General features: G+C 43.3%; 1 protein-coding gene across 1 annotated transcript in view; it reads right to left on the bottom strand.

Annotated features, from left to right (window-relative positions):
• Positions 1–14,099: 14,099 nt before the first annotated feature.
• The window catches only part of LOC111949971 (sarcolemmal membrane-associated protein), a 21,225-nt gene continuing 8,702 nt past the window's right edge, over positions 14,100–26,622 (bottom strand). The window contains exons 3-7 of the mRNA XM_070436521.1: positions 26,268–26,567; positions 22,034–22,145; positions 19,836–20,145; positions 19,499–19,633; positions 14,100–15,122 (exon numbers count right to left, since the gene is read on the bottom strand). Of these exons, the coding sequence (XP_070292622.1) occupies positions 15,030–15,122; positions 19,499–19,633; positions 19,836–20,145; positions 22,034–22,145; positions 26,268–26,567 (950 nt within the window). The 3' untranslated portion in view covers positions 14,100–15,029. The remainder of the gene's footprint in view (positions 15,123–19,498; positions 19,634–19,835; positions 20,146–22,033; positions 22,146–26,267; positions 26,568–26,622) is intronic.

Below are 26,622 nucleotides of genomic sequence, written 5' to 3'. Positions count from 1 at the left end.
CCACAGCATTTAGCCTTGGATAGTGATACAGGAAACACACACACATATACACATCCACACAGCTACTAGTGGATATACCGCAACGTTCCCCTCTGTTAAATTCACAACTACGATGTGAACCCACAACGGGGTCAATCATACCGCAGGCAAATAAAACGACCAACCAATCAGAGGGCCCCGCTCAACTTCTCTGTTTCTCTCATCAGGATTGAGTCAGAGAGAGGGGATGGATATATCGATATGTATACTTTGACAATGTAAGTAATAATAACTTGCCATGTCAATAAAGTCAATTGAATTGAATTGAATTGAATTGAGAGAGAGAGATGTACTCATTCATCAAAGAGCGAGGTTCTTACTTTATGAGTAAGCGGAGGTCCATCTAATGTCATAACGAATGGTCTGTTTGAGTCATGATATCATATACTACTGTGTCTTAGTGCCGGGAAAAGGGATACCCAACTCTTCAGGACGCCCACCTAAAACCCTCCTCAGCGCCACACGTCTAAGTCACCTCTTCCTAGCAGGCTCGCCCCGTCATACCCTCGTAATTTCCCTCTCCGCTCTCCCGGCCCCCTCTCTCCACAACCTCTCTCCTAACCTCTCTCATTCTCCCCACTTCCCTGCATCCTCTCTTTTAACTAACCCCTCTTTCACAGTCCTCTCCCCCGCCCCCTCTCTCTGTGCCACTCTGGGGCTGTATGTGGGTCTATTTTAGGCACCTGTTAGTGGAGGGAGCCCAGAGCCCCAGAGCCCCAGAGCTCAGCTGTCTGCCCATCAATCAGCCGCCCCCTTCCCTATATGAGTGAAGCTGAACTGGGCCAGGCTGGCCCCTCACTGCCCCTCCAGACTACCACACTACCAGACAACCAGAGAGCCAGAAGGCCAAACCACCAGAACCAGGGGGGAGGGGGACATCAGTCTTCATTTCCTGTGGCAGTAACCTTCCCCGTACTTACTGGACTTACAACTCTCCAAGTCACACACTCTGTGACACACACTGACTTCCAACTCTCCAAGTCACACACTCTGTGACACACACTGACTACCAACTCTCCAAGTCACACACTCTGTGACACACACTGACTACCAACTCTCCAAGTCCAACACACTCTGTGACACCACTGACTACCAACTCTCCAAGTCACACACTCTGTGACACACACTGACTACAACTCTCCAAGTCACACACTCTGTGACACACATGACTACAACTCTCCAAGTCACACACTCTGTGACACACACACTGAAACTATCACTTCCAAGTCACACACTCTGTGACACACACTGACTACCAACTCTCCAAGTCACACACTCTGTGACACACACTGACTACCAACTCTCCAAGTCACACACCCACTAGTCTTCCTTCCCTGCCTGCTGGCATCCAGACAACCAGAGAGCCACGATACACACCATGAGTGTGTGTGTATCGTGTGTGTGAGGGAGAAAGACCGAGTGAGTGTGTGAGTGTCTGTGTGTTCTCCAGCTCTTCTGTTACCCAACACTCCCCTCCACCCCCCACTGAGAGAGAGAGAGAGCCATGGCAGGTGCCCTTCTGGAAGGATCACTCTTATCACCAATGTCACTGAGCCACCCTGGTCCGGACCCTTCCCAATGACTCTGTCTGCTTGTTGACCCATTTCCCCCTTTATCACACTGCATCCTGGGTAGCCCTAAGAGATATTGGACCCGATAACCCCTCAAAGCTGACCCAGTTTCAGTTTGTGCTGAGGATGGATCAACAACATTGTAGTTACTCCACAATACTAACCTAAATGACAGAGTGAAAAGAAGAAAGCGTGTACCGAATACAAATATTCCAAAACATGCATCCTGTTTGCAATAAGGCACTAAAGTAATGATGCAAAAGAATTGGCAAAGAAATGAACTTTTTGTACTGAATACAAAGCGTTATGTTTGGGCCAAATCCAACACAACACATAACTGAGTACCACTCTTCAAGCATGGTGGCGGCTGCATCATGTTATGGGTATGCTTGTCATCGGCAAGGACTAGGGAGTTTTTTTAGGATAAAAAGCATTGGAAAAGAGCTACTGTAAGCACAGGCAAAATCCTAGAGGAAAACCTGTCTCAGTCTGCTTTCCAACAGACACTGGGAGGCAAAGTCACCTTTCAGCAGGAAAATATCCTAAAACACGAGGCCAAATCTACACTGGAGTTTCTTACCAAGACGACACTGAATGTTCCTGAGTGGCCTAGTTATAGTAGACTTAAATCTGCTTGAAAATCTATGGCAAGACCTGAAAATGGCTGTCTAGTAATGATCAACAACCAACTTGATTGAGCTTGAATATTTTTTTTGAAAATAATGGGCAAATATTGTACAATCCAGGTATGCTATGCTCTTAGAGACGTACGCAAAAACAGTCACAGCTGTAGTCGCTTCCAAAGGTGATTCTAACATGTATTGATTTAAGGGGTGGAATACGTATCTAATCAAGATATATTACTACGTATTTTTCATAAATGAAATAAAATATAGAGTTTTGTCAAAGTGGAAGAAACAATCTATGATATTTTATTTTATTCATGAAAAATAAAACAGTAATATATCTTGTGTGGATCCTTGACAAAAAAGGATAATTAAATCCATTTTAATCCCATTTTGAAAACATAACTAAATGTTTAAAAAGTCAAGGCGTGCGAATACTTTCTGAAGGCACTGTATGTGACAGAAAGGAAACAAAGTGTAAAATGAAGAAAACAACAAAGACCAGAGTGGGAACTGGGGTCTGTACCACTGATGGCTCTTCAGAACAGGGGAATTGTACACTGTAAAAAAAAGAAATTACATACCGTAAAAAAGGTAGATATTGTACCTTTTTTACAGTAATTTATAGGTAACTGGCTGCCAGTAAATGATGGTAAAATCAACAGGATTTTTTTTACAGTGTACCACAGAACCTCTAATCATATTGACTGGTCCAGTAGCTGCGATCTTCAGGTATTTAATAGTCTTTGGTGGTCTTTACACGTTCAAACAGTTGACACAAGGACAGATCTAACACCAACACACCTAAGGCACTGCTGAAACAACTGCTGTGTGTGTGCCAACCCCTTGCCATCCCATCTTGTTGCCCAACCTGTTTGCAGTCTGTTTGGCTGTTGGTAGGCAGAATGAATGGCTGTTGCCATGCTCTTATCAAGACTTGGCCAACACAGCCACAACACATCAGCACAACAGATGTGGACAGCAAGGTGGGATGCTTTGATGTGCCGCCTTTTCTCATGAACCTGTTTTAGATTCTGAGAATAAATATAATAGCATTGATTAGTTTCAAGGCAGAACGCCCGGCCAAGGACCATTTTCCTTAGAACCACATATTCTCTGAGCACAAGGTGCATTCATAAATCACTGTTATAAGGCTCGGCAACAGAGGAGCCCTCCACAGGGCCAGTCTTAACAGTAGACTACTGTCTGTCCGGCTGGCTGCTGCATCATCATCATCATCATCATCATATGCCACCAGGGGTCTTTTCATAGTCCCCAAATCCAGAACGAATTCAAGAAAGCGTAGAGCCCATATTGCATGGAACTTCCTTCCATCTCATATTGCTTAAAAAACAGATAAAGCAACAACACCTCATCCCTATTTGACCTAGGTAGTTTGTGTGGATGCATTTTTTATTTAACTAGGCAAGTCAGTTAAGAGCTAATTCTTATTTACAATGACGGCCTACCGGGGAACAGTGGGTTAACTGCCTTGTTCAGGGGTAGAACGACAGATCTTAACCTCGTCAGCTCAGGGATTCGATCTAGCAACCTTTCGGTTACTGGCCCAACATTCTAACCACTAGGCTACCTGCCGCCCCTGCCGCTAAGAATTTTTTATTTATTTTATGATGTAGTTCCGTCCTTGAGCTGTTCTTGTCTATTGATGTTCTGTATTGTGTCATGTTTCATGTTTTGTGTGGACCCCAGGAAGAGTAGCTGCTGCTTTTGCAACAGCTAATGGGGATCCAAATACAAAACCAAAAATACCTAAAATACCAAAAATACCAAAAAATCATCATAATCCACATTAGATCCAGTCAGGGCCATCAAGCTGAGCCCCTGCCTCTCTGATGTTGTTATTGGTTCTCCAAGAACATATCCTACATCCTGGAGCAGTGATTCTATAAGACCTGGTGGGTAATGTCATCAGATAAGATAAAATGTGAGTGACGTATGCTGAGTGTACAAAACATTAAGAACACCTGTAAAGACTGACCAGGTGAATCCAGGTGAAAGCTATGATCCCTTATTCATGTCACCTGTCAAATCCACTTCAATAAGTGTAGATGAACGGGAGGACACAGGTTAAAGAAGGATTTTTAAGCCTTGAATCAATTGAGACATGGATTGGGTGTGTGCCATTCAGAGGGTGAATGGGCAAGACAAAATATGTGTGTGCCTTTTGAATGGGATATCTACAAATGCGTTGTAGACTACTTGTTACTTATTCATCTTTATTTCACATATTTGAACACATGAGATAGAGATGCCAAATTATTACATCATTCAGAAGCAACTACAAAGTCATTGCCTAATTAAAATGGGAGACTATCCATTCCATGAGAACGCTCGAAATGACTCATTCAGTATTTCATTTCATGAACAACAAATGACAGCGGCTAAATTGGTTAAACCTGAGATTGTAATGACTCTCAATTGGCAGTGACGCTTCTAATGAGACCATGCTTGATTTACACAGTAATAACACAGGAATCCAGAGGCATGCACCGAATCCAGAGTCTCTCTGTTTCCCGGATCCAGCTGAAAGCAGTCTTTATCGGGCAGTCAGAAAGGGGACATTTCTTGATTGGCGCATCCTGAACACACCGCGCCGTTGTCTGGTCACTTACGCACAGAAATACATATCGACGACGTGCGTAATTTGCGTCAAAAAGTACAGTGCTTTTCAGTTATGCACTGTTTATAACGCACGCAACAACAATTATGCACTGTTTATAACGCATGCAACAGTTATGGAGAAGTGAAAACACAACTCTGAACAATATAAATATGGAACAATCAACAACACAACCAGGAATAATTTTTATTCTTATAAAAAAAAGCTGCATTGCGCATTACTTTTCTATACCATCAAAGTGTGTTTCATTCATTTTGAGGAGAAATCATTCTCAGACTCATTCCCCTGACTCAAATACGCCCTCTAACCAGTAACTGTATCCCCAAAAGTGGCTACCCCAGACAGAGTGGACAAAGCAACAACTTTCAACATGTTCCGAGAAACCCAACCATTGCGCTATATCGGTCCTAAATGCAAACACCACTTACCTATCGATACCAGCTTTATGTGTTCTCTCTCCAAGAATTCCAGCGCGACGGACACATTTTCCAGTTTCATCTGTCTGAAGTTAGGTCTGGCGTGGTACTTTCTGTACATTTTCTTCTGGCTCAAAACCTCCAGGAGACCGATGAGCTTGAGCCCGTCGGTCAGGTCTTTCTGTAGGTCGTTGATCCGCTTGTTGAGGCACTTGAGGTGCTCGTTACACCACCTGGTGAAGGTGTTCTGTTGGATTTTCTTCCAGGGCGCATCCTCGGCGAGGTCCTTCTCCGTGGCCGGCATCTCCTCTTCTTCGTCGTCCCCGTTGTCCGTACTCTGGTAGTACTGCGGCGGCTGCTGCTGCTCGTAGTAAGTATTATTGCTCATCATGTTGTCGGTTTCCGTGCCCTTTTTATACCACAATCAGTGGGGCCAGTGTGTGAACGTTACGGCACGCAAGGGAGCGTGGAAATAAATAAATAAATGTTTCTTGCCCGCCAGTGCCAAGCTTGCGCACTGGCCGTGAAAAAAGTTGTAAAACTTGGAAAAATATGAAAGAAAGAGTAAGTGAGATTTTCGTTTGTACTTGTGATTGGAGTGGAGCTTGTCCGTTTAATCCGTTTATCGTTTCCAACGTGGACGGTCCCCTGATTTTTAATGTATCAGAATAGTGAAAAAAAGTGGTAGCTGCATCCTAATAGACACCTTGGCACGGAAGAAGAATAGACTGTAGAAAGATGAACGCGTTGTCTGTACAATGGACAGCACAGGACCGCTAGTAGCCCTACGATGTCGGCGGCGGCAGCCTGCTTGGTGAAGTCGGTTACACTTGAGTAGCTAAATGAAGCTCTAGGCAGGACAGGGTTTTAAAAAGCTCGGCACCCCTGAAGCTCGCGTCAGGCCCCTGGACTCCCTGGAATGCCCCCGTCATGACCATATACAACTGCAGGATGGGTATTCTCTAATCAGACGGAGATAGCGAGAGGCAACACCATTGGGTAACATAAGAGAAGGGGGTCAACGATTGGCCCTGGGGCGCCATAACAGTTGTGACACTTCTCTTTATTTTTAGGCTCTCCAAATTGGGCGAGGGGGACGGAGCTTTGCGGTTGTTGTAAAAGTGAACGGTGACCAGGGCCTAACGGGCGTTAATAACAATTGGACCATGAAGGGAAAATGATGCCAGCATCTTCAATAGATCCAACCTTTACCAGCCAGGGTTACTCTTGCTGTCACTCATATGTCCACTGATGCAGCATTGTGTTGTCAAACATATATATTTTAAACATGATAAATAAACTCACATGACAAGCTTTTGATGCTTAATTAATTAACAAGAGGAAGATCATACAGGATTCTTGGGTTGACAGGCGTTTCAAAAGTTAAAGGGTTGTTCAGTTTGTTAATATATGACTTAAGCTTAATGTCGGGGGCTTTTGGAATGTACCACCCCAGAGAGAACATGGCACATGTGCATGTATAGATTATGCTTTACTGAAGAGAACGACAGAGCACTATCAGGCCATGCTGCTCTCTTTCTCTCACTCTTTCGGACTCTCACTCTTTCGCTCTCACACTCACTCTTTCTCTCTCTCACTCACTCACTCACTCACTGACACACACACACACGGGCCAATTAACGGGCCAATTAACACATGGAGTGAGACTTCTTACACAGAATAATTCATATCAGTTTTAGTTATCTTGCAGTTTCTATACATTCTTGCTCTAACCTTGCAAACTGCAGTATAGCCTATTGCCAATGTACAGGTAGCTGCCAAAATAAAGGAAACACTTGAGTAAATTAAGCAGGTGCTTTCACACAGGTGTGGTTCCTGAATTAATTAAGCCAAGTGAAAGTTACTCCTGAGGTGGTGACCTTTTGCACCCTCTATAACCACTGAGATTATTATTTGACTCTGCTGGTCAGCTATGAGTGTTCGAACATCTTGAAGAACAATCTGGCGTTAAGTATTCTGGCCACCCCTCAGAGCCTTGTTCCTCTCTAGGTTTCTTCCTAGGTTGCTACCTTCCTAGGGATATTTTGCTAGCCAGTGTGCTTCTACATCTGTATTGCTTGCTCTCTGGGGATTTAGGCTGGGTTTCTGTACAAGCACTTTGTGACAACTGCTGATGTAAAAAGGGCTTTATAAATACATTTGATTGATTGATTGATTGATTAAGCAATTAACATCCCATCATGCTTAGGGTCATGTATAAAAAAGCCCAGTTGTTCATTATTTTGTCCACAATGGCTGGAAGAAGAGATCTCAGTGACTTTGAAAGACGAGTCTCAAAGAAGCAGGGGTTTAAAGTGTGTGTGTGTTGGTGTGTGTTTCTGTATGTGCCTGTGTGAGCCTGTGTGTGTGTCTCAGTCACCAGATCTCAACCCAATTGAACAGTTATTGGAGCGATTCTGGAGCGGTGCTTGAGAGAGCGTTTTCCACCACCATCAACAAAACACCAAATTATGGAATTTCTCGTGGAAGCTTGGTATTGCATACCACCAATAGAGTTTCAGACACTTGTAGGATCTATGCCAAGGCACATTGAATATGTTCTGTTGCCTCGTGGTGGCCCAAAGCCCTATGAAGATGCATAATGTTGATGTTTCCTTTATTTAGTCAGCTATCTGTTTTTTCGTTAGACAACTTTTATTTTATTGCACTAATATACGCATAACAATACGTGATAAAAAATAAAACACACACAGACACTCAAGAGTTAAAGAACAGGTAAGACATTTATAAAAATTCTTACCAAAGATACTGGCAAAACATGGCAAATGTAAAAAACAAAAACATGCATAACATTTCATGAATCAAAAAGTCTGACATTTTTATGCCTTGGGCGCACAATGCTGTGGGTGGGGTGCTCAACTCTGCTACTCTTGGAGTCTGGGATGGCCTGATGGTCCTCCCCACCCTCCCTGATCCTCTTACGGGACTTGGACAGCTGAGAGAAGAGGTCCTGCTGGTTCTCTCTGGAGCTCTTCATGCTGCACTGGCAGTGAGTCATGGTTCTGGTGGCTGTTTCTCTCGTCAGAGAAGCCAGACCACATCACCTCTCTCCCCCTATGCCTCTCACCATGGCTGGGCCTGGAGTAGCAGTAGAGGTCAGGGCGACTCTCCCTTCTCCAGCTCTGACTGTGGCCAGGTTGGCTGTGGCCAGGTTGGCCGGAGGCAGCAAGAGGGACACTGCCCTTCTGAAGGGATTCCATGTTAGTTTCCCACACGTCCAGCACCAAGTAAGACTGGATGTCCTTCAGCTCCAGGCAGTCTTTGATAGCCTGGGCCCTTGGTGCAGACACTTCAGACACCCAGAATGTCTTCTTCACAATGTGGACAACTGAGGGCAGCCATCCAGAAGACAGATTTGTAAGTCAAGTGTTGATTAGGAGACAAAGAAACATGTATTTCTTTCCTATTATTGAATTATATTACATTTATGCATGAGTTATTTTTTGGAGACAATTTGAATTTTGAACATTTAAAAAGCCTTGCCCAGTTTGTGGATTTCAGGCAAATAGTAAGATTTATCAGGAGTCATTGTAACACACTTGATCAGATCAGTTTGTAAATAAGGAATTTAAGCACAATTTATCATTCTGTTCGGTTCCGTTTCTCGGAATATACATTGTCAAAATTCTAGAATTTTGGCAACCGATAAATTTGCTGAAATAGAATGGTTGCATCAGAGTTCTAGAGTAACAAAGAACGTGAGGAGTATGATTCTTTAGCCAACATTCTACCTTGATATCAGTCAGATCTTCAGTATTTACAAAAAAACGAAATACACAAGTTCAAAATGTATCTGGCAACACAAAGGTGACTTTTTGTACTTTCAAATAATATAATTTCATCATAATTATGTGTGCTACAACTTTGAATGCCAATTGTCAGCATTGCCATCTAGGACAGGGTTGCTCTGTATGAGTCAGAAATGCAGTTGTAATGGCCGATGTTGACTCATTTACCCCCCTATAAGAGAGTAAGCTTAAACAGTGGGGGACACAAGGGAACATACACACACACACACTCAGAGGCAGTAGGCCCAAAATATCTACATCTCTCCCCCTCTTGTGTGGGTGATCTCACACCTCAGTCAGCAAGAGAGAGCATCAACATGTAATTGAGCTCTCAAACAYRGCGTCTGAGACTCACTGGACTCAYGTCTTCCATAATGTTGYTTYCTGAGGGGAAGGAAATGCCTGARAACACCTGAAATGTCTACATTAACTAGTAAGCACTGCTTACAGCCCATTCAGAAAGTATTCACACCCCTTGACTTTTTGCACAATTTGTTGTGTTACAAAGTGGGATTAAAATAGATTTAATTGTATTTTTTTGTCAACAATCTACACAAACTACTCTGTAATGTCAAAGTAGAAATAAAATTCTAATATTTGTAAAAAAAAAAAAAACACTAATATATCTTTATTAGATAAATATTCACACCCTGAGTCAATACATAGAATTACCTTTGGCACATTTGGCTGTGAGTCTTTCTGGGCAAGTCTCTAAGAGCTTTCCACACCTGGATTGTGCTACATTTGCCCATTATTCTTTTCAACATTCTTCAAGCTCTGTCAAGTTGGTTGTTGGGCATTGCCAGACAAACATTTTCAGGTCTTGCCATAGATTTTCAAGCAGATTTAAGTCCAAACTGTAACTCGGCCACTCAGGAACATTCACTCTCTTCTTGGTAAGCAACTCTAGTGTAGATTTGACCTTGTGTTTTAGGTTATTGTCCTGCTGAAAGGGGAATCTCAGTGTCTGGTGGAAAGCAGACTGAACCAAGTTTTCCTCTAGGATTTTGCCTGTGCTTAGCTTCGTTCTGTTTATTTTTTGTCGTGAAAAACTCGTCCTTAATGATTACAAGCATACCCATAACAGAGACATAATCATTAGATCATTTGTTTTGGCACTATCCATATCTAGCTTGTTTTGGGTCGCAGGTTCAGGAATGGTTGAAGAATTGCAACATTTACCTGGCGTTAACTCTGCATTTAGCACTGCTGGGTGATCTGAAAGGCCATAATCAATTGATCAATGATATAATATTACTCTTACTAAAAATGTTGATCTTTTTAATTTACAATCTGTAGAAGCTACGAGAATAGAAAAGTTCAGAACTGTTGTGAAACATCACAGCACAGTTGAAAAAATATATGGCAAATAGAAATCCCAAAATGGATGGTGTTCATAGATAGATGGGAGGGGTTGAGGGTAGCTGAAAGATGGGACTAAAGACAAACAAAAGATAACTGATGTAAAATATACTGTATCCATGGAATGTATATAGTATGTATAAGCTGGAAGTACAAGCCTAAGTGTTGTCCATTAGTTTACTCCAATTAGGGGAAGGGTGATAGGGTTAGGGGAAATAATACAGGTAAATATATATAGTGAACAAAAATATAAATGCAACATGCATTTATATTTTTTTAAGACATTTCAGCTGTGAATTTTTTATAATGTGTAAAAAAAAAAAAAAAAGTTTGACATTGTGGGTTATTGTGTGTAGGCCAGTGCCAAAAACATCTCTACTTAATCCATTTTAAATTCAGGCTGTAACAAAACAAAATGTGGGGGGAAAAAATCATTTCTCTCAAGGGGTGTGAATACTTTCTGAAGGGACTGTACAACAACTAAGTTACACACTGATATGTCATGTTATAGGGTACACATGTAGTCTTCTCATGTACAGTCATGTTTTCTGAATGTAGGATGCTTGGACTGTGAACCTTGCTGTATTTTGGGAATGAGCTTATATCATGCAAAGCAGACATGCTGTCCATGAGATATAATAGACCAAATGCCTGGAATGTGAACACATTGTGTAGTGTGCACAGCTAACATTATGCATACAGGCACTACAGTGTGTATCATAACTGTATAATGACTAGAGTATAGTGATTAGCGTGTGTATAGTAGAGAATAGTGTGTGTCCATCAGGTACGGCCCTCACTTGTAATGGATCTGAGTGAGAGGCCTTGAGACTGAGCACTGGAACTATATATAAAACCCCTGGAGGAGGGAGAGACAGTTAAGCACCCAGAGGGGTGTGATAGGGTTGCAGGGGGCTACGATGCAGGGAGTGTTGATCATCTTTCCTCTTTACGATGTTCCTTTGGAAACTCCTCTCTGACCTGTCAACAGGTCAGTCACACAGCGAATAAAAATCGGACTGATCTGTCTACAGCTTGTAGTCTGCAATTCACTTAGAAATGTCTGTGGTATATTCAATCAAACTGAGATTAGGAGACGTTTCTGGAATAAGTCAAAATAACATTGATCAGGAATGTTCATATGAGACAGCATGTTCATGAACATTCTTTTACAGTAACATTGCTTTGAGACCAGTTGAGTCCACACACACAGACAGAGACAGACAGAGACAGAGACAGATAGAATGAGGATAAACTACTTTTATTTCTCAGTTCATTTACAAAATGTACAGGCTATTTACCAAAATACTCACAATATTCTCATTAACCCATAAAAGCCCATTGAGACATTGACTGACAAGGTGCAGTAGTACAGACTATGGCAACATCGGAATCAGCGCTGCATAAAAGAGACATTGACAGTAGCCATGTCACACAGACCCAGACAGAGAGACATACAGAACGAGCTGCAGCTTTACATAAGGTCAAAGGTCAAACTTCACATCATCACATACAGTGAGCAGCAGCCAGTTTCTAGTTAAGAGCACAGGTTGTTTTGACATGTGGAATAGTTTCCGTAATATGTCTCGCTTTTACTGTTTAAGCTTCCATGCTGGAATAGAAGCAGGGTCAAAAAAAGGACACTGTCAGTGGATTTTACAGTATTTGAAGCACAGCAGAGAAGTGAAGATAAATACCCGAAAAATCTATACTCATTGTAGAGACCAGACAACTGAAGAAGAAAAGTAGAATAGAGTAGAGTGCGATAGAATAGAAGAGACTGTATGAAACCAGAGAAAATATTAAGAGTGACAACCCAGTAAAGTAGTAAATCAACTAAGAGAGACTGACATAGTAAGAAAAAAATCACAAATGATTCTGATTAGTCATGCATGAAGACGGTCATAATACATTGGCTGAAATTACTGTGACTACAGGAACTAGATCTACCCATCTATAGGCATGCAAGTTGTTTACTAAGTCTAACATGCATATCTATACATGTTACTGTCTCACACATATACACTACTCATGCACTGGCTGTGTTCAGTCAATTCAAAAAGAACCCTCTACTCAATCTAGAACTGCTCTCAAATCAACAAACCATGTTATTTAACTGTGCTAAACGATTTCCTATTTACAATACAATACAACTACAGATATTGTTTTTTACATACACTGTAGCATGCACTTACCTACCAATGAGGTCTTATATTGTCTCTGCACTGTGGAAACAATAGTCTATGCATAGCCTATAAGCGTTCATGTTTTTCACTACACCTCAGTGTTCAATTGCCCATCACACAGTTATGATTGTGAAACATGTATTGAAACAAATATTATATACTTATAGTAGTAATTTATTGATTCATAGCACAAACTAGAAGCACTAATTACCTATACATATTTATAATGCTAGAACTCTACAATGGGATATTGGAATACAGAAGAATATTGGCTAAGCACGCGTTCAATGTATTGTCACCTACACACCCACGCAATTAAGTTAATTAGCTCGCCTACATACATCTATGAAACAAGCCAACTAACTGTCAGTCATGAAAGCACACTACGAATCCAGGCACCAGCTATAACGCTTACTGCATTCTGTACACGTTTCTCACAAACGATCCTCTAGAAAAGAAAAGCTGTTAGATTGCTCTCTCAGTCATAGTCGTTGTGTGTTCCTGGACAAAGACCATTTAACTCTAAAATAACACCACCGTTCTAACTCAATGCAAAACGCATTTCTGACATTTTGCTCCACAGGTCACGTAAAGGAGTTGAAATTATTTTTCTTGCTATGTATTTACACGGTAGCTAAATCATGCCAAAAGTAGAGTAAGAATCAAAAAGTATTCTCGGTGCACTCCGTAGGTGCCGAAACGGCAGAGTAAAGGTTAGACATCTTCTCCATGACAACAGTGTCACATCGCTGTTGTTGTTTGGTCAATCTATCATTGGAATGTGTTGTGTCAAGCTTACGGCAATGACACTGAAAAGGTCCCATGCATTGCAGGCAAGTTACAGTTGCAGAACCTGTGAATAAACTGTATGCTTCGTGCCAACAAAGAAAAGGGCATCATCGTTAGAGAACATAGATATCAGAGATTAGAACGCAAACAGTACAAGACGAAAAGACTAGGTAAGAGAACACCCAAAATGCACATCTTAGAAAACAATGGTCCATATTTCATCACTGGCTCCACTTTTCATTTTGGTGACCTATATTGATTGTTTGTAATTTTTCAGGATGCTTGTGACGATTAATATTTAAAAAATAACGCAAAACATTTAAACACAATGTCTATTTACAAAAATAACTCTCTGTTTCAAATAACGAGCCTTGTTAAGTTCTGTTTCTAAGCAGAACCAAACACAGTGGAATCAGTCATTAAATAACTCCTCAGTCTTGGGGATAAATTCTTCCTATGGCTACAAAAATAGACATCTAGCTGGAAATCATTTGGACTGTCAAATTGAATACCACCAAGTTGCATTTATGGATATAGTATTGTTCATCCTGTATAGATGTGTAAATTATGGTTGTGGTTTCCATACAACTACAGATATAACCAATAATCAATTAGGAGAAAGTGCAGAGAGAGAGACGAGAGAGAGAGAGAGAGAGAGAGAGAGAGAGAGAGAGAGAGAGAGAGAGAGAGAGAGAGAGATGCAGACGAGAGAGAGAAATAACCATTTACAAAGGAGACAAACATCCAATACATCAAACTCATATAATCAAACCCTCCTCCACACAACTTAATTTAAGCGTAAAAAGAGCATGCCACAAAAGAAACAGAAGGAAAAGTGTTAAAATAGTAAATTGTGAGCCGTAAAGACACGTAAAGTGTAGCAGAGACAATCGCATTTGCAATGTTCAAAGTGATTCAAAAGGAGGGGTAGGATCTGGGAAAAGATCACGTGCCCATTAGAAAGAGAAACATCTCATCAGTGACTCGATATGTGCAAGGAAAACAATAAGGCATGAGCTTTTCCCAACTCAACCTTTACAGGTTGTAAATAAACCAATCAAGCATCAACCAATCAAACAATAAACCAATCAACCATCAACCAATCAAACAACAAACCATCAACCAATCAATAAATGCTCAGACATGTTCTGTGCTAAACTGTGTCTTTCAATTGACACCCACGCAGACACAGTACTGCCACAAACTCAGAGGCAGTCCCTGTTATATTATGCTGTTCCCTTAAACTCGTAAGTTTATCTAAAGAAGCGCAGAGAGAGGAGTAGTAGAGAGGGAAACCGATTGAGTCAAACTGAAGGACTTTAAAGAGAGAAATAAGATATTGCAGTCCTTATCGTTAGAGTGGCTTAAACAGGTATATGTATTTCTCCTTGAGTAATGTATGGGACTACTTCCTTGTTGTGTTGTATTTCCTGGTGAAAATGTCCGTTTTCGATGTAGTCCTCCTTGGAAGATGAAGCGAGGAGGAGATTTGACAGGGGCATCATGAGATAGGGGCATGGCATTGCCAATGTTGCCATGGGCAACCGGCAAAGTCATTTCCTGTACAGTGACTTCCTTTCTGTGTAGACCTCAGGTAAACGCTTTAGAAAGGCTGGGGACTATCAGGACTACAAGCGCTGCCACGGCAACCACCGCCACCAGGTTCCAGCCTCCCTCGCTCTCCTGGTGGCAAGAGGACAGAGGACAGGGTTCAAAGGTTACAGAGGTTATTCATTCACAATAAGGACAGCTCAAGTTTTAGCACACATACCGTACCAGCTCCTCGAGTTTGGTCAGAGTAGCTCAAACAACCACTTCGCTTTGCATACACGTTGGACACATCCATTTCCTCAACACACACGTTGGACACATCCATTTCCTCAACATACACGTTGGACACATCCATTTCCTCAACACACACGTTGACAATCCATTTTTTTTTTTCCCTTTCACTTACCCGTTGGACCACATCCATTTCCTCAACATTACACGTTGGATCACATCCATTTCATCAACCTACACGGTTGGCACACATCCATTTCCTCAACACACACGTTGGACACATCCATTTCCTCAACAACACGTTGGACACATCGCCATTTCCTCACCATACACGGCACTATTTCAAACTCGTTGGACCATCCATTTCTTCAACACAACAGTTGGACAACATCCATTTCGCTCAACCACCACGTTGGAAAAGGAATCTTTTGTGCCTTACAGGCCAGTATTTAACAGGCCTCCAATTGGGATTAGCAGACCCACAACAACCAACCAACACACTCTATCGAGGAAGAGAGAAGACTTGAGTGGTGTTGCGGTGTTGTTAGCCGCAGTTATCTCTCTCTCCTCTCCTGTGTGTGTGGTGTGTGTGTGTGTGTGCTGTGTGTGTGTGTGTGTGTGTGGTGGTGTTGTGTGTTGTGTTGTGTGTGTGTGAATGTGTGGTGTGTGTGTGTGTGTGGTGTGTGTGTGTGTCCTGGTGTGTGGTGTGTGATGTGTGGTGTGTGTTCTGTGAGAGCGAGAAGAGAGAGAGACGAGAGACGAGAGCAGAGAGGCAGAGAGAGAGGAGAGAAGAGAGAGAGAGAGAGAGAGAGTAGGAGGTGTTTAGCAGTGATGTCCCCTGGAGCCAGTAGAGGATCCCCTATAAGTGTGGCTGTAGTGTGCAGACAGCTTCTCGACCCCACACACACAAACATCGTGGCCAATGTCATCTAAAACTGCGGACACCTGACCCTCTCATTAAAGTTTCAGAACCCTTACTCAATCAGGGCTACATAAAACAGGACAACACTCCAATCAGGCATGTGCACAAGGTAAATAGCACAAGCCGCTCAATTCTAAAATGTCCCAAGGTTAAATAGCCCAAACCTCTTCTAAAATGTCCAAGGTAAAGTTAGCCCAAACCTCATTCTAAATGTCGCAAGGTAAAATAGCCATACATCATTCTAACTCTCCAGGCTAAATAGCCATACCTCATTCTACATTTCCAAGCTAAATACCATACATCTTTCCAAGGTGCATACCTCATTCTAAATCCTCCAAGGTAAATAGCAATACCTCATTCTAAGATCTCAAGCCAGGTAAATAGCAATACTCATATTCTAAATCTACCCAAGGTAAAATAGCAAATACCTCATTCTAAATCTCCCAAAGCTAAATAGCCATACCTCATTCTACATTTCCCAAGCTAAATAGCCATACCTCATTCTAAATCTCCCAAGGTAAATAGCCATACCTCATTCTAAATGCCTAAAGCTACATAACTCAATCTACTGTAAATACTCATGATGGAATGTCCATTGCAAAATAGCCTACCTATGCCTCACTGCAGGCCTCACTGCAGGGCTATGCCTCACTGCAGGCCTCACTGCAGGGCTATGCCTCACTGCAGGCCTCACTGCAGGGCTATGCCTCACTGCAGGCTGACCACAACACAGCATTCAGCCGGCTGGAGGTTGGAGGGAGAGAAGGTTTATCTAAACCCCAGTTCCCTGGCTCCCTGGCTGCTGTCCCGCCTGTGGAGGTCAGGCAGCAGCGGTGGGTGTTGACATCAGCGCTGTGTCATCCATCTTGGCTCTAGTGGTAATCTCTGCACAGTCCCAATGGAGACATGAAAGGAGCCGCGTGTCACTGTGTTTCTCTCGGCTAAGTGTGACGGACCACTCAAATAAAAGCCACCTTTCTCAGACGAAAACATCAAAGGAACAGGCAAGCAAGTGTGAAAGTCTCTTCTCTCTCCTTTTCATTTCTCTCTTACTAGCAGCTTTTCAAGTGTGGCGTCTGCTTGGCTGTTCCAAGCCAAGTTCTTAGTATTCTTAGAATCGGAGCCATTCCATTCAGTAGAGTCATAGTAAACACAGTGAATGGTGCATTTGGAGACTGCTGGGTGAGACTGAGTTATTGGACTGTCTGCCTCAGTGACTCTGCTAACTCTAAGGTTGACGGCCCACCTTCAGAGGAACAAAGCAGACCACCCGGTACATTTTGAGCCAGTTTACCCCAACGAGAGCCAAGTCGCTGATTTCCGTCAAGTATTTTCGCAACACTCTATTACCGTTTTGGTTCCAGCCCATTTGGTGTTAATGTGGCTTTGGATGTTTATTGTTCACCATAGAGGTTGAGTTTCTAAGACAGCTTGAGTTTGATTGACAGATCAAGAGAAACGTGATTCTTAGAGGGGCATATTACATTGTAAGACATGGGTCTACTACACTGTAATAGCTGGTCTTGCCAGCACACGCTTATGCTTGAATCAGAGTCTTTAGGTCAGTGGAATAAGGTACCCTTCCACAACAGATCAAATACTGTCAGTACTTTGAACTCTAATAACATTTAACTACTAACAGCAACCACGCGTTCTGGCCCTATACTGTACATTTGCAATCTACAGTATTTCTGTGTGTGCAGTATTCTACATTCAGGCACACCCACAGCCAGAGGCTGAATAATCTGTATCTACAACAGATATTCAGCCTCTCCTAGAGGAAATAAGAGTTGACTATATTTGATTCTTCTAGATAAAGAAAGGGCATGCCCATACCTGGTCCCCTCTAGGACGCCAGCTCCTCCCACCAGCACCATATCAGGGCCATTATTACAATCATTCCTATGAAGGGGATGGAGAGAACAGGGGGCTCAGACGGAGGAGTGCAGTTCTGGGGAGAAAACAAGGGAGCGTGGGGGCATGAGAGAGGAGGAGGGAGGTGGTGAGAGAAATCACAAATCATAATAAAGGGAGACAAAAATGAAAGAATTACATGTGGAGAGATAGATGAAGAGACAACAGATATGTAAATAAAACATCATGAGGTGATTGAGAGGTAGATAAATGAGATGACAGGCAGATAGACAGGTAGAGAGACCAATAGACAAGGACAGAGAGGGTGAGTGACAGAGAGGGAGAACGAAAGAAATAAAGAGACAGGCAGATTGATAATAAAAACCATATTGCGCAACGTTTTGAAGGGTGGTTATGGTAGACAGATTTGACAATATGAATGTGAATACGTTTAGAAATATGAGTTTTCAACAAAACACAGCCATGGCAACGATGAAGGGAGGGGGAGAAACAGAAAGAGCATGGCATTAGAGCACATCAAAGATGGTTAAAGACCAGATGAACAACTTGTGTAATGGTTCCATCTTGTCATTTAAAGATCTCTGCCAACACTGAAAAGTGCTGCCTGTCACTCAAACGGTCACTCAGACAGAGAGAACCCTGGGAGTTGTAGGCAGCCCAGCAGTGTGGGTGGGGGGGTTTCGTCACAAGAGAAACTACAACTATGGAGGACAGGTGAGTGACATGAACTGCTGTGGTATTCAGGCTGGATGGTCTATGTCCAAATCCTTGATAAGGAGACCACGTACACCCAATCAAATCATCAAGGGTAGAGTGGCTTGCTTATAAGCGCACATTTGTACACTATAATAACATGTGGGTTGATTTGTCCTTTTTGTTATTCAGTTTTCAACAAAACTCTGATTCAGCACTTCCTGGTTTTGATGGCATCAGAAAGGAAGAGGAAGAGAAAGAGGATAGGAACTGGATTGTTTAGGTGGACACGGGGACAGACACTGGACAGGGCGACAGGACGCAGAAACACACCGCCATTGAAGCAATGCATGTTGAGGGCAGAAGAAGCCAGGGACCAAAGTCGAGGACACAAAAATAACTGACTACACCACTGGAGGCAGAGAGAGGACTGGAGGTAGAAAGAGGACGAGAGACAAGTCACGATTCCATGAGACATAGCTGTTTGACTGAGCTGTTGTTACTGACCCACATGCACACAATACAGGCAGACAGACAGACTTGATGCTTGAGGACAATGGGTTAGTTAGTGCACAGTTACTCAAGTGTACTGTAAATACAGGTGTGTTTGTGTATAGTTGTCTTCTCGTTCCCTTCTACTTACCTCATAACTAGCTCCTTCACCACCATAACCTTTCTTATAGCACATGTGTAGTGTCCCCTTATAGTAACACTTGTTTTCACCAACTCATACACAGAAGAGGCCATCGTTACCAAAGTTACCTCCCTCCAACCGCTGACCTCTCACCTGTGACTTCCTGCCGCCCAGCCTCTCTAGCTCCACCCTGCAGTGATGCAGTTCCTGCTCCAGCTCAACCCTCTCCTTCTGGCTGCAGTCAAACAGCCCCTGCAGTTCCGCAAGCTCCCCCTTCAACCCCTCACACTGGGAGACAGACAGAGACCCAGAGAGAGAGAGAGACAGAGACAGAGACAGAGACAGAGACAGAGACAGAGAGAGAGAGAGAGAGAGAGAGAGAGAGAGAGAGAGAGAGAGAGACAGAGAGAAAGAGAAAGAGAGAGAGCATTTTCATTATCACATTTGGCTTACTCTGTTTTATAAGACTTGTATGTGTCTGTGTCCATACTTGTCTCTGTACTTGCGAGGCCCTCTCCTCAGCCAGTTTGAGCTGGTCTCGTAGGGAGAAGACTTCAGAGGGTCCCCCGTTCCAGTTGGTGATGGGCTTGCCATCGAACGAGATGTTCTTCTGGATGGAGGCATCCACCAAGCGCCCACCTTGCCCAGTCTGGGTCTGCCCACCCTGGGTCTGCCCACCCTGGGTCTGAGACAGGGTCATGTAGCCTCCAGCCTTCACTGATTCCTCATCCTGCCCAACGCCCTCATCCTTCTGGTCCTCGTCCCCCTCCCCTCTCAAGGTCAGGTAGACATCATTGGAGCTGTCATCCAGAGAGATCATTCAATGTATTAGCAATTTATAAGCATCATTCATCTGTATGTGTGTGTGTGTGTGTGTGTGTTTGCTGTGGTGTTGTTGAAATCCGCAGTGCAGTCCTCGTCGCATTACTGATTCCCTCTCAGCATATTTTATTCACTGGGAGAAAGTTATATTGTGGGCCAACCATAACTCTCACAGAGTTTAAACATATTTAACTCTGTCCCCTGGGTCAACCACAACTCACAACTCTCCCAGAGTTTAAACATTCATGACATAACAGCTTATATGGTCAGATCACGCCATTACACCACAGAGTACTTTGCTAAAACAAAACCACACATTCTGTGAATCGGTAGAGTGAACATAAATAATTGAAGCTTAAGAATGGATGAGCACTATCAGTGTAGAAGACTAGAGTGCATTGAAGTAATATTCAGTGTGATGTATTACAGTGCAACACTGTGAAGAACCTACCACACCTCTCTCCTCTCTCATTCTGGGAAAACATGAGTCACTACTTCTGCCAATAAGTCCGATTCTTTCTCTGAGGCTAACGTTGGATAAATGTGTCGTGTTTTTCATTTGAGTAGATCTGGGTTGGAAAAGGGACTTGAGAATGAATTCAATGACATTTCCATCCTAATACGATGTCGCCACAAACCTAGTTCCCGAAAAGAAACAAGTTATCTTTCAAAAACAGGAAATAAACTATGTCAGGATACAGTACATACACAGGCTGCGTCCTTACTAGTCTATGCATCCTGGAATTAAACATTGTTGTTTCCTAAGGCCTCACCCACATTAAACAATCACTTCAAAGGGGACGAGAGGGGCTAGGGTCTAGGGGGTGAAATGAAACCAGACCTAAGTACGCTCTTGCAGTAAGATTCTTAACTTCCCGCAGTGCTCTGCTGTGCTATTGCAGCCTGCCATATACAGTATAACCACCTCAATATCAGGTCTGTTTACATGGAGCTCAAATGGAGATGTTCTCCTGTGTCTCTGTATCCCCTTTGATCAGAGTGGTGACACCAGAGAGCAGAGAGTGGAGGGTTTATAGGGAACATGTTATGTAAGAATACAATACTCACTGAGTACATAGAGTACTCGAAGAGTATTGAACTCTTTGACAACGTGCCACTGTCAGCCGCAGGACATTAGCCCTCTGGATCGGTGTGTGTACCATGGAGAGATCGGCTATGAAACAGTGTGTGTGTCTGTGTGTATGTGTGTTTGGGAGAGGGAGAGGTCAGTGTCTGTGTGTTGGAGGTACTAGCCTATGGTTGGAGGTAGGAGGTAGACTGCACATTATCTAATAGATAGCCTCCTCCTTTCAGTTGTGAGTTATTCATAGTCATCTTCACTGGGCTGTGTGTGTGTGTGTGTGTGTGTGTGTGTGTTTGTGTGTGTGTGTGTGTGTGTGTGTGTTTATAAACAGGTGTTGCCTTTTTGTGCTGTCTGTATTATGTATATATTTTCAATCCAACGGGTTAAGAAACATCTGGTGTACTCTCAGGTGCACAATCACATGCATGCACACAGACACAGACACACAAATACACACATAGGCCTCCTAGTTATGTTAGAGGGTGTATACAGAAGATCAAAGAAGAAATGTCTCGGAAATACAGAGAGAGATGGAGGAGACAAAGGCTTTAACAATTCAGAAGGCATTAAAAATACTCTTATGTTTACCTGTGTGATCTTGTCTTGTCTGTGGACTGACAGATTGTTTTTGTTACATCAGACCACAGACAAAAAGTTATGATAGATTATCTACAGACAAAAAACAGACAGTAGTTTTGTAGAGCAATGTGGGGGTCTCCAGACATAGAGAGGCTGTGACTGATTGGTCGGCATCTTGATCGACAGGCGGCTCGGCCACTCACCCGGCTCGCTGTAGCTGCTGCAGTTTGAGGCTCAGCTGTTTGTTTTCGTCCTTCAGGGTCTGACACTCGTCTGAAATGGTATGACACTCCGCCGTCAGCTGGGTTACCTCACCTGGAACACACACATTCCCAGGGTCACATTAGTGTGTGGTGTTTTGTCTTGGGTGTGTGTGTGTTGGGGTGGGAAAGTTGACGCACTGAACCATGTTAACAATAAGTAGTCATGGTAACAGGTTCCACAGGAAAGGGTGTGATATGGCGAGGAAGGTAGTTGAGGTTTTGGACAGCGTTGGTTCCACCACGGCCCTGTAACATATTAGTTTAGATATAGCCCTGAAATGTGTTCAAGTGTAACAGAGTTAAGAACGTGACGTAAGCTCCCCCCACAACTAGCTTGAAATGTCAGCAACAAAAGCTATCCAATTGGATCCTTTTGTACAGCTCAATCGGTTGGTACTTTTCAAGGAGGGCGGTCAAATGTGTTTGCGAGCGGAGGTTGACTAGATGGAGACTGGAACAGGGACAGTGGAGGAAGCTGCAGTATACTGTTAACGACACACTGGTGTTGGTTGAGAGGCTCCATCCTCCCCTGGATGAGGGTGGTCAATGAGTGTGGGAGAGTTGAGGAAACACTATGAAAAGAACCAAGTATAAGCATACCTTTAGACACGACAGCGCTATAGCGCCAAAGAGCTCCTCTTACAGGTGTTATAATTAGGAATTCTGTTTGTAATGTTGCTGGGCAACGTGTGTTTGTGTGTGTATACCTAACTGTGTGTGTGTGTATACCTAACTGTGTGTGTCTGTACCTGAACGTGTGTGTATACCTGAACGTGTGTGTGTGTATAACTGAACGTGTGTGTATACCTAAATGTGTGTGTATACGTGAACGTGTAAGTGTGTGTATACCTGAACGTGTGTATGTCTGTACATACCTGAACTTGTGTGCATAACTGAATGTGTGTGGTGTGGTGTGCATAACTGAACGTGTGTATGTCTGTGATATGAACGTGTGTGTATACTGAACATGTGTGTGTGCAATACTGAACGTGTGTGTGTGTGTGTGTGTGTGTGGTGTGTGTGTGTGTGTGTGTGTGTGTGTGTGTGTGTGTGTGTGTGTTGGGTTGTGTGTGTGGTTGTGTGGGTATGTGTGTGGTGTGGTGTGTGGGTGCTGTATACTGAATGTGGTATCGTCTGTGCATAACCTGAACGTCGTGGCTGTATACCCTGAATGGTGTGGTAGTGTGATATACTTGAATCTGTAGGGTGTGTGTGCATACTGAACGATGTGTGTATGTACCATGAGAAGAATGTGTGGTGTTGTGCATAACCTTGGAAATTTGTCGTGTGATGCGATCGTAACCTGAACGCTGATGTGTATGACTGGAACTGTCATGTGGTAGTAGTATGGTGTGCATGAGTGGCCTATGATACGTTGCTGTCGTGTGTGTTGAATGTGATATCCTAAGTGAAGTACGGTGCTGTAAAACTTGACGTGTGTATAGGTCTGTGCATTACTGAAAGTGTGTAAGTGTGTGTAATACCTGCACGTGTGTACGTACAGCCTGAACGGTGTGTCTGTGTTAGATCACTGCACGCTGTGTCGTGTGTGCAATACCCTGAGTGATGAGCTGTATATGATATAGCATGTGTGTTGCTTATAACACTAGAAAGTGTTGTGCAACCGTGAGAGAGTGTGTACGTGGTGTGGCACTACCTTGAACGTTGTACGTAACCTTGAACACAGTGACGTGTGTGTGTGTGTATCACCTGAACGTTTTACATGGGTGTATACCTGAGACAGGGTGTATGGTGTGTGTGCAAGTCCTAGAAGGTGTGTGTGGTGTGTATGTGTGTGTATGTATGTATACTGAACGTGTGTGTTGTGTAACTTGTTGTTGTATACTCGGTGTACGTGTAGGTATAATTCTGAGTTTGATGGGTATACCCTGAACGTGTTTACATGTGTGTATACCTAACATGCGTGTGACGTGTGGTGCAATACTGAAACGATCGTGTGTATACTGAACGTGTGTGTGTGTGTGCTGTGTGTGGTGTGTGTAGTATGTGGTGTGTGATGTGTGGTTGTTGTGTGTGGTTGTGTGTGGTTGTGTGTGTGATATGTTGTGTGTGTGGTGTGAGCTGTGTATACCATTGAGAAACGTTGTGTGGAGATGTCTGTCTATACTGAACGTGTAGTATGGTGCTGTGTGGGTATGAGAGTATGCCAACTCTCCTGTTTCAAGATCTGATCGTAATGGCTATATATAAACAGCCTGACTGGTTGTTTATGTCGACCGGCTGAGGTAACATGTACACTTACGACCTACACTGATATACTTTGCACACAATCTCCATCTTTCCCTTTCTGAATATCCTGTTTAACTTTTTTTTACTTTTTATATCCTAATTCTGTCTCAATACCTTCTCTCCCTCCCCTCTCAGTTTCCTTTCCTTCCTCTCTCTCCTCTTTCTCTGGCATTAGCCCTGCTACATTAGACAGGCTAATGAAGTCATGCACAGACTGGAGATGCCGAGGATAGAGTATGTGAACTGCCAATAATAATAAGGTCACACACAGAGAGAGACAGCTTTGATCAAGTACCCTGTGTTACTCATTCTGCTAGATAATATGTTATGTCATCATTATACTGCATCACATAAAGTAGGGAGCAGAAGAAAAACACCAAGAAAGAGAGGTTTACAACAACTGGTCTGTCTGGTCTGTCTGTCTGTCCTGTCCTGTCTGTCCATGTCTGTCTCTGTCTGTCTGCTGTCTGTCTGTCTGTCTGTCTGTCCTGTCTGTCTGTCTGTCTGTCATGTCTGTCCTGTCTGTCTGTCTGTCTGTCTGTCTGTCTGTCTGTCTGCCTGTCTGCCTGTCGCCCGCTGCGTATACACACACCACCCAGACCGCCCAGGCTCTCCTCTGAAAATAACCAATTGAAAAAAGCAGCTCTGGAAAAATGGCACTTCAATTCATTTATATCTACTATTGGGTTGGTTTTGTGTAGGGCAGAGTTGTTTTTCTACTTAATTAGCATTCAATTCAAATAAAGGAGTCGCAGCTGTAACAAATGAGCACATCGAGACAGAGAACACAGTAAAACTTTTAAAAGCTTTCGCCTGCTTTCTGGACTTGAGGGGTTTCAACTTGAGAGTGTTTAAAGGAGGAATCAGTTTTCAGTCTGCATCATCCCTACAGAGGCCAAGACAAATTGTGATCCTCATTTCCTCCTACACAGTTTGTTACTCATCAGGTAGAATTATTAGTTTATTTTTTATTTAGTCAGGGGAAACCCATCAAGACCAGGGTCTCATTTTCAGCATAACAATACAACAATAGAGAAATTATCACTCTAACAAAACTACAACATTACAACAATCTCTTCGTTCACTCAAAACAACTGCAGCTCTCATTCAACACATCTAACACAAGAGTCATAAACTACCCTGGCGGCACCTGCGAATCAAGATGCAAGGAGTTCTGCATCCTATCCAACAAAGGGGGGGCCTTAAAACTGAAAGGGAATCTACCCAGATCGTTACGGACTAGCGGAACCACGAGAGAATCAACCCATCAAACCCAAACAGAGGCTGTTGGCCTTCCTCCCTCTTGTTTGAGTACACACGGTGGTGCTGTGTCATTACCATATTATCCTAACAGTATAGTGGTGACACCTTGAACTCTCCATGCGTGACTTCACCAATAACCATGAGCCTGCGATCAATAACACTAATAAATCCTCTAAACGTTGTCGAAGTGTTTTTTACTGGATACTGACATGATCTCTCTGAGGTCCATACAGAAACAGAGACGGATAAAGACAAATCTGGCAACCCTGGAGTCACGACGATGAGTCCCCGACTCTCGTATTTACCCACAATTCTCTGCTGCCAAGAAGGCCTCTCTGCCAACTGGACCTGTTGAGTCTGTAAAAACCTGAACACTTTCTAGTGTTTCTATTGGATCCGGCCTAGAGTTTTAACTGGATTATATTACTGTGTTGTATTAATGGGTATACCTGACTGGGATTTTCCTCATGTCCGATTGGTTTCCATTGCTCCAGTGTTATGTATGGAGTGGTGCACTGGTTGGGCAGGGAATGGGTGTGTGGAATGGTTGTGTTTTGAGTTTGTGAAAGGGATTTAAGTAGTGTTGCAGCTTGTGTGGTACTGTAGTGGTTAGTAGTTTGGGTTAGATACAGGGTTAGTGCAGTATATAGTATGATAGTACCGTCAGTCTCTCCCTCCCTCCTCATGCTCTTCATACTGATTTCGGCCCGCAGGGTGGTGATCTCCAGCTCGTACTCTTGGGCCGTGGTGCGGAGACGCTGCAGCTCGGCCCTCAGACGACACAGCTCCTCCTGCAGGGAGGCGATGTCGTTCTCCCTCTCCGCTGCTGCCTCCTCCCCCGCCTGCTGCAGCACCAGCACCTCCTCCTGGGCAGACCTCAGCTCCTCCTGCACCTCCCCCAGCTCACTCTCCTTCTCCTCCTCCAGAGAGTCCATCTCCTCCTGGACGGAATGCAGCTGAGCTAGAGGGGGAAGGAAAGGAGAGGTGAGGAGAGAAGAGAAGAGGGGAGGAGTGGA

The sequence above is a fragment of the Salvelinus sp. IW2-2015 genome, linkage group LG3 (genome assembly GCF_002910315.2).
Source record: "Salvelinus sp. IW2-2015 linkage group LG3, ASM291031v2, whole genome shotgun sequence".
Lineage (NCBI taxonomy): Eukaryota > Metazoa > Chordata > Actinopteri > Salmoniformes > Salmonidae > Salvelinus > Salvelinus sp. IW2-2015.
This window is presented reverse-complemented; position numbering and strand designations above follow the sequence as displayed.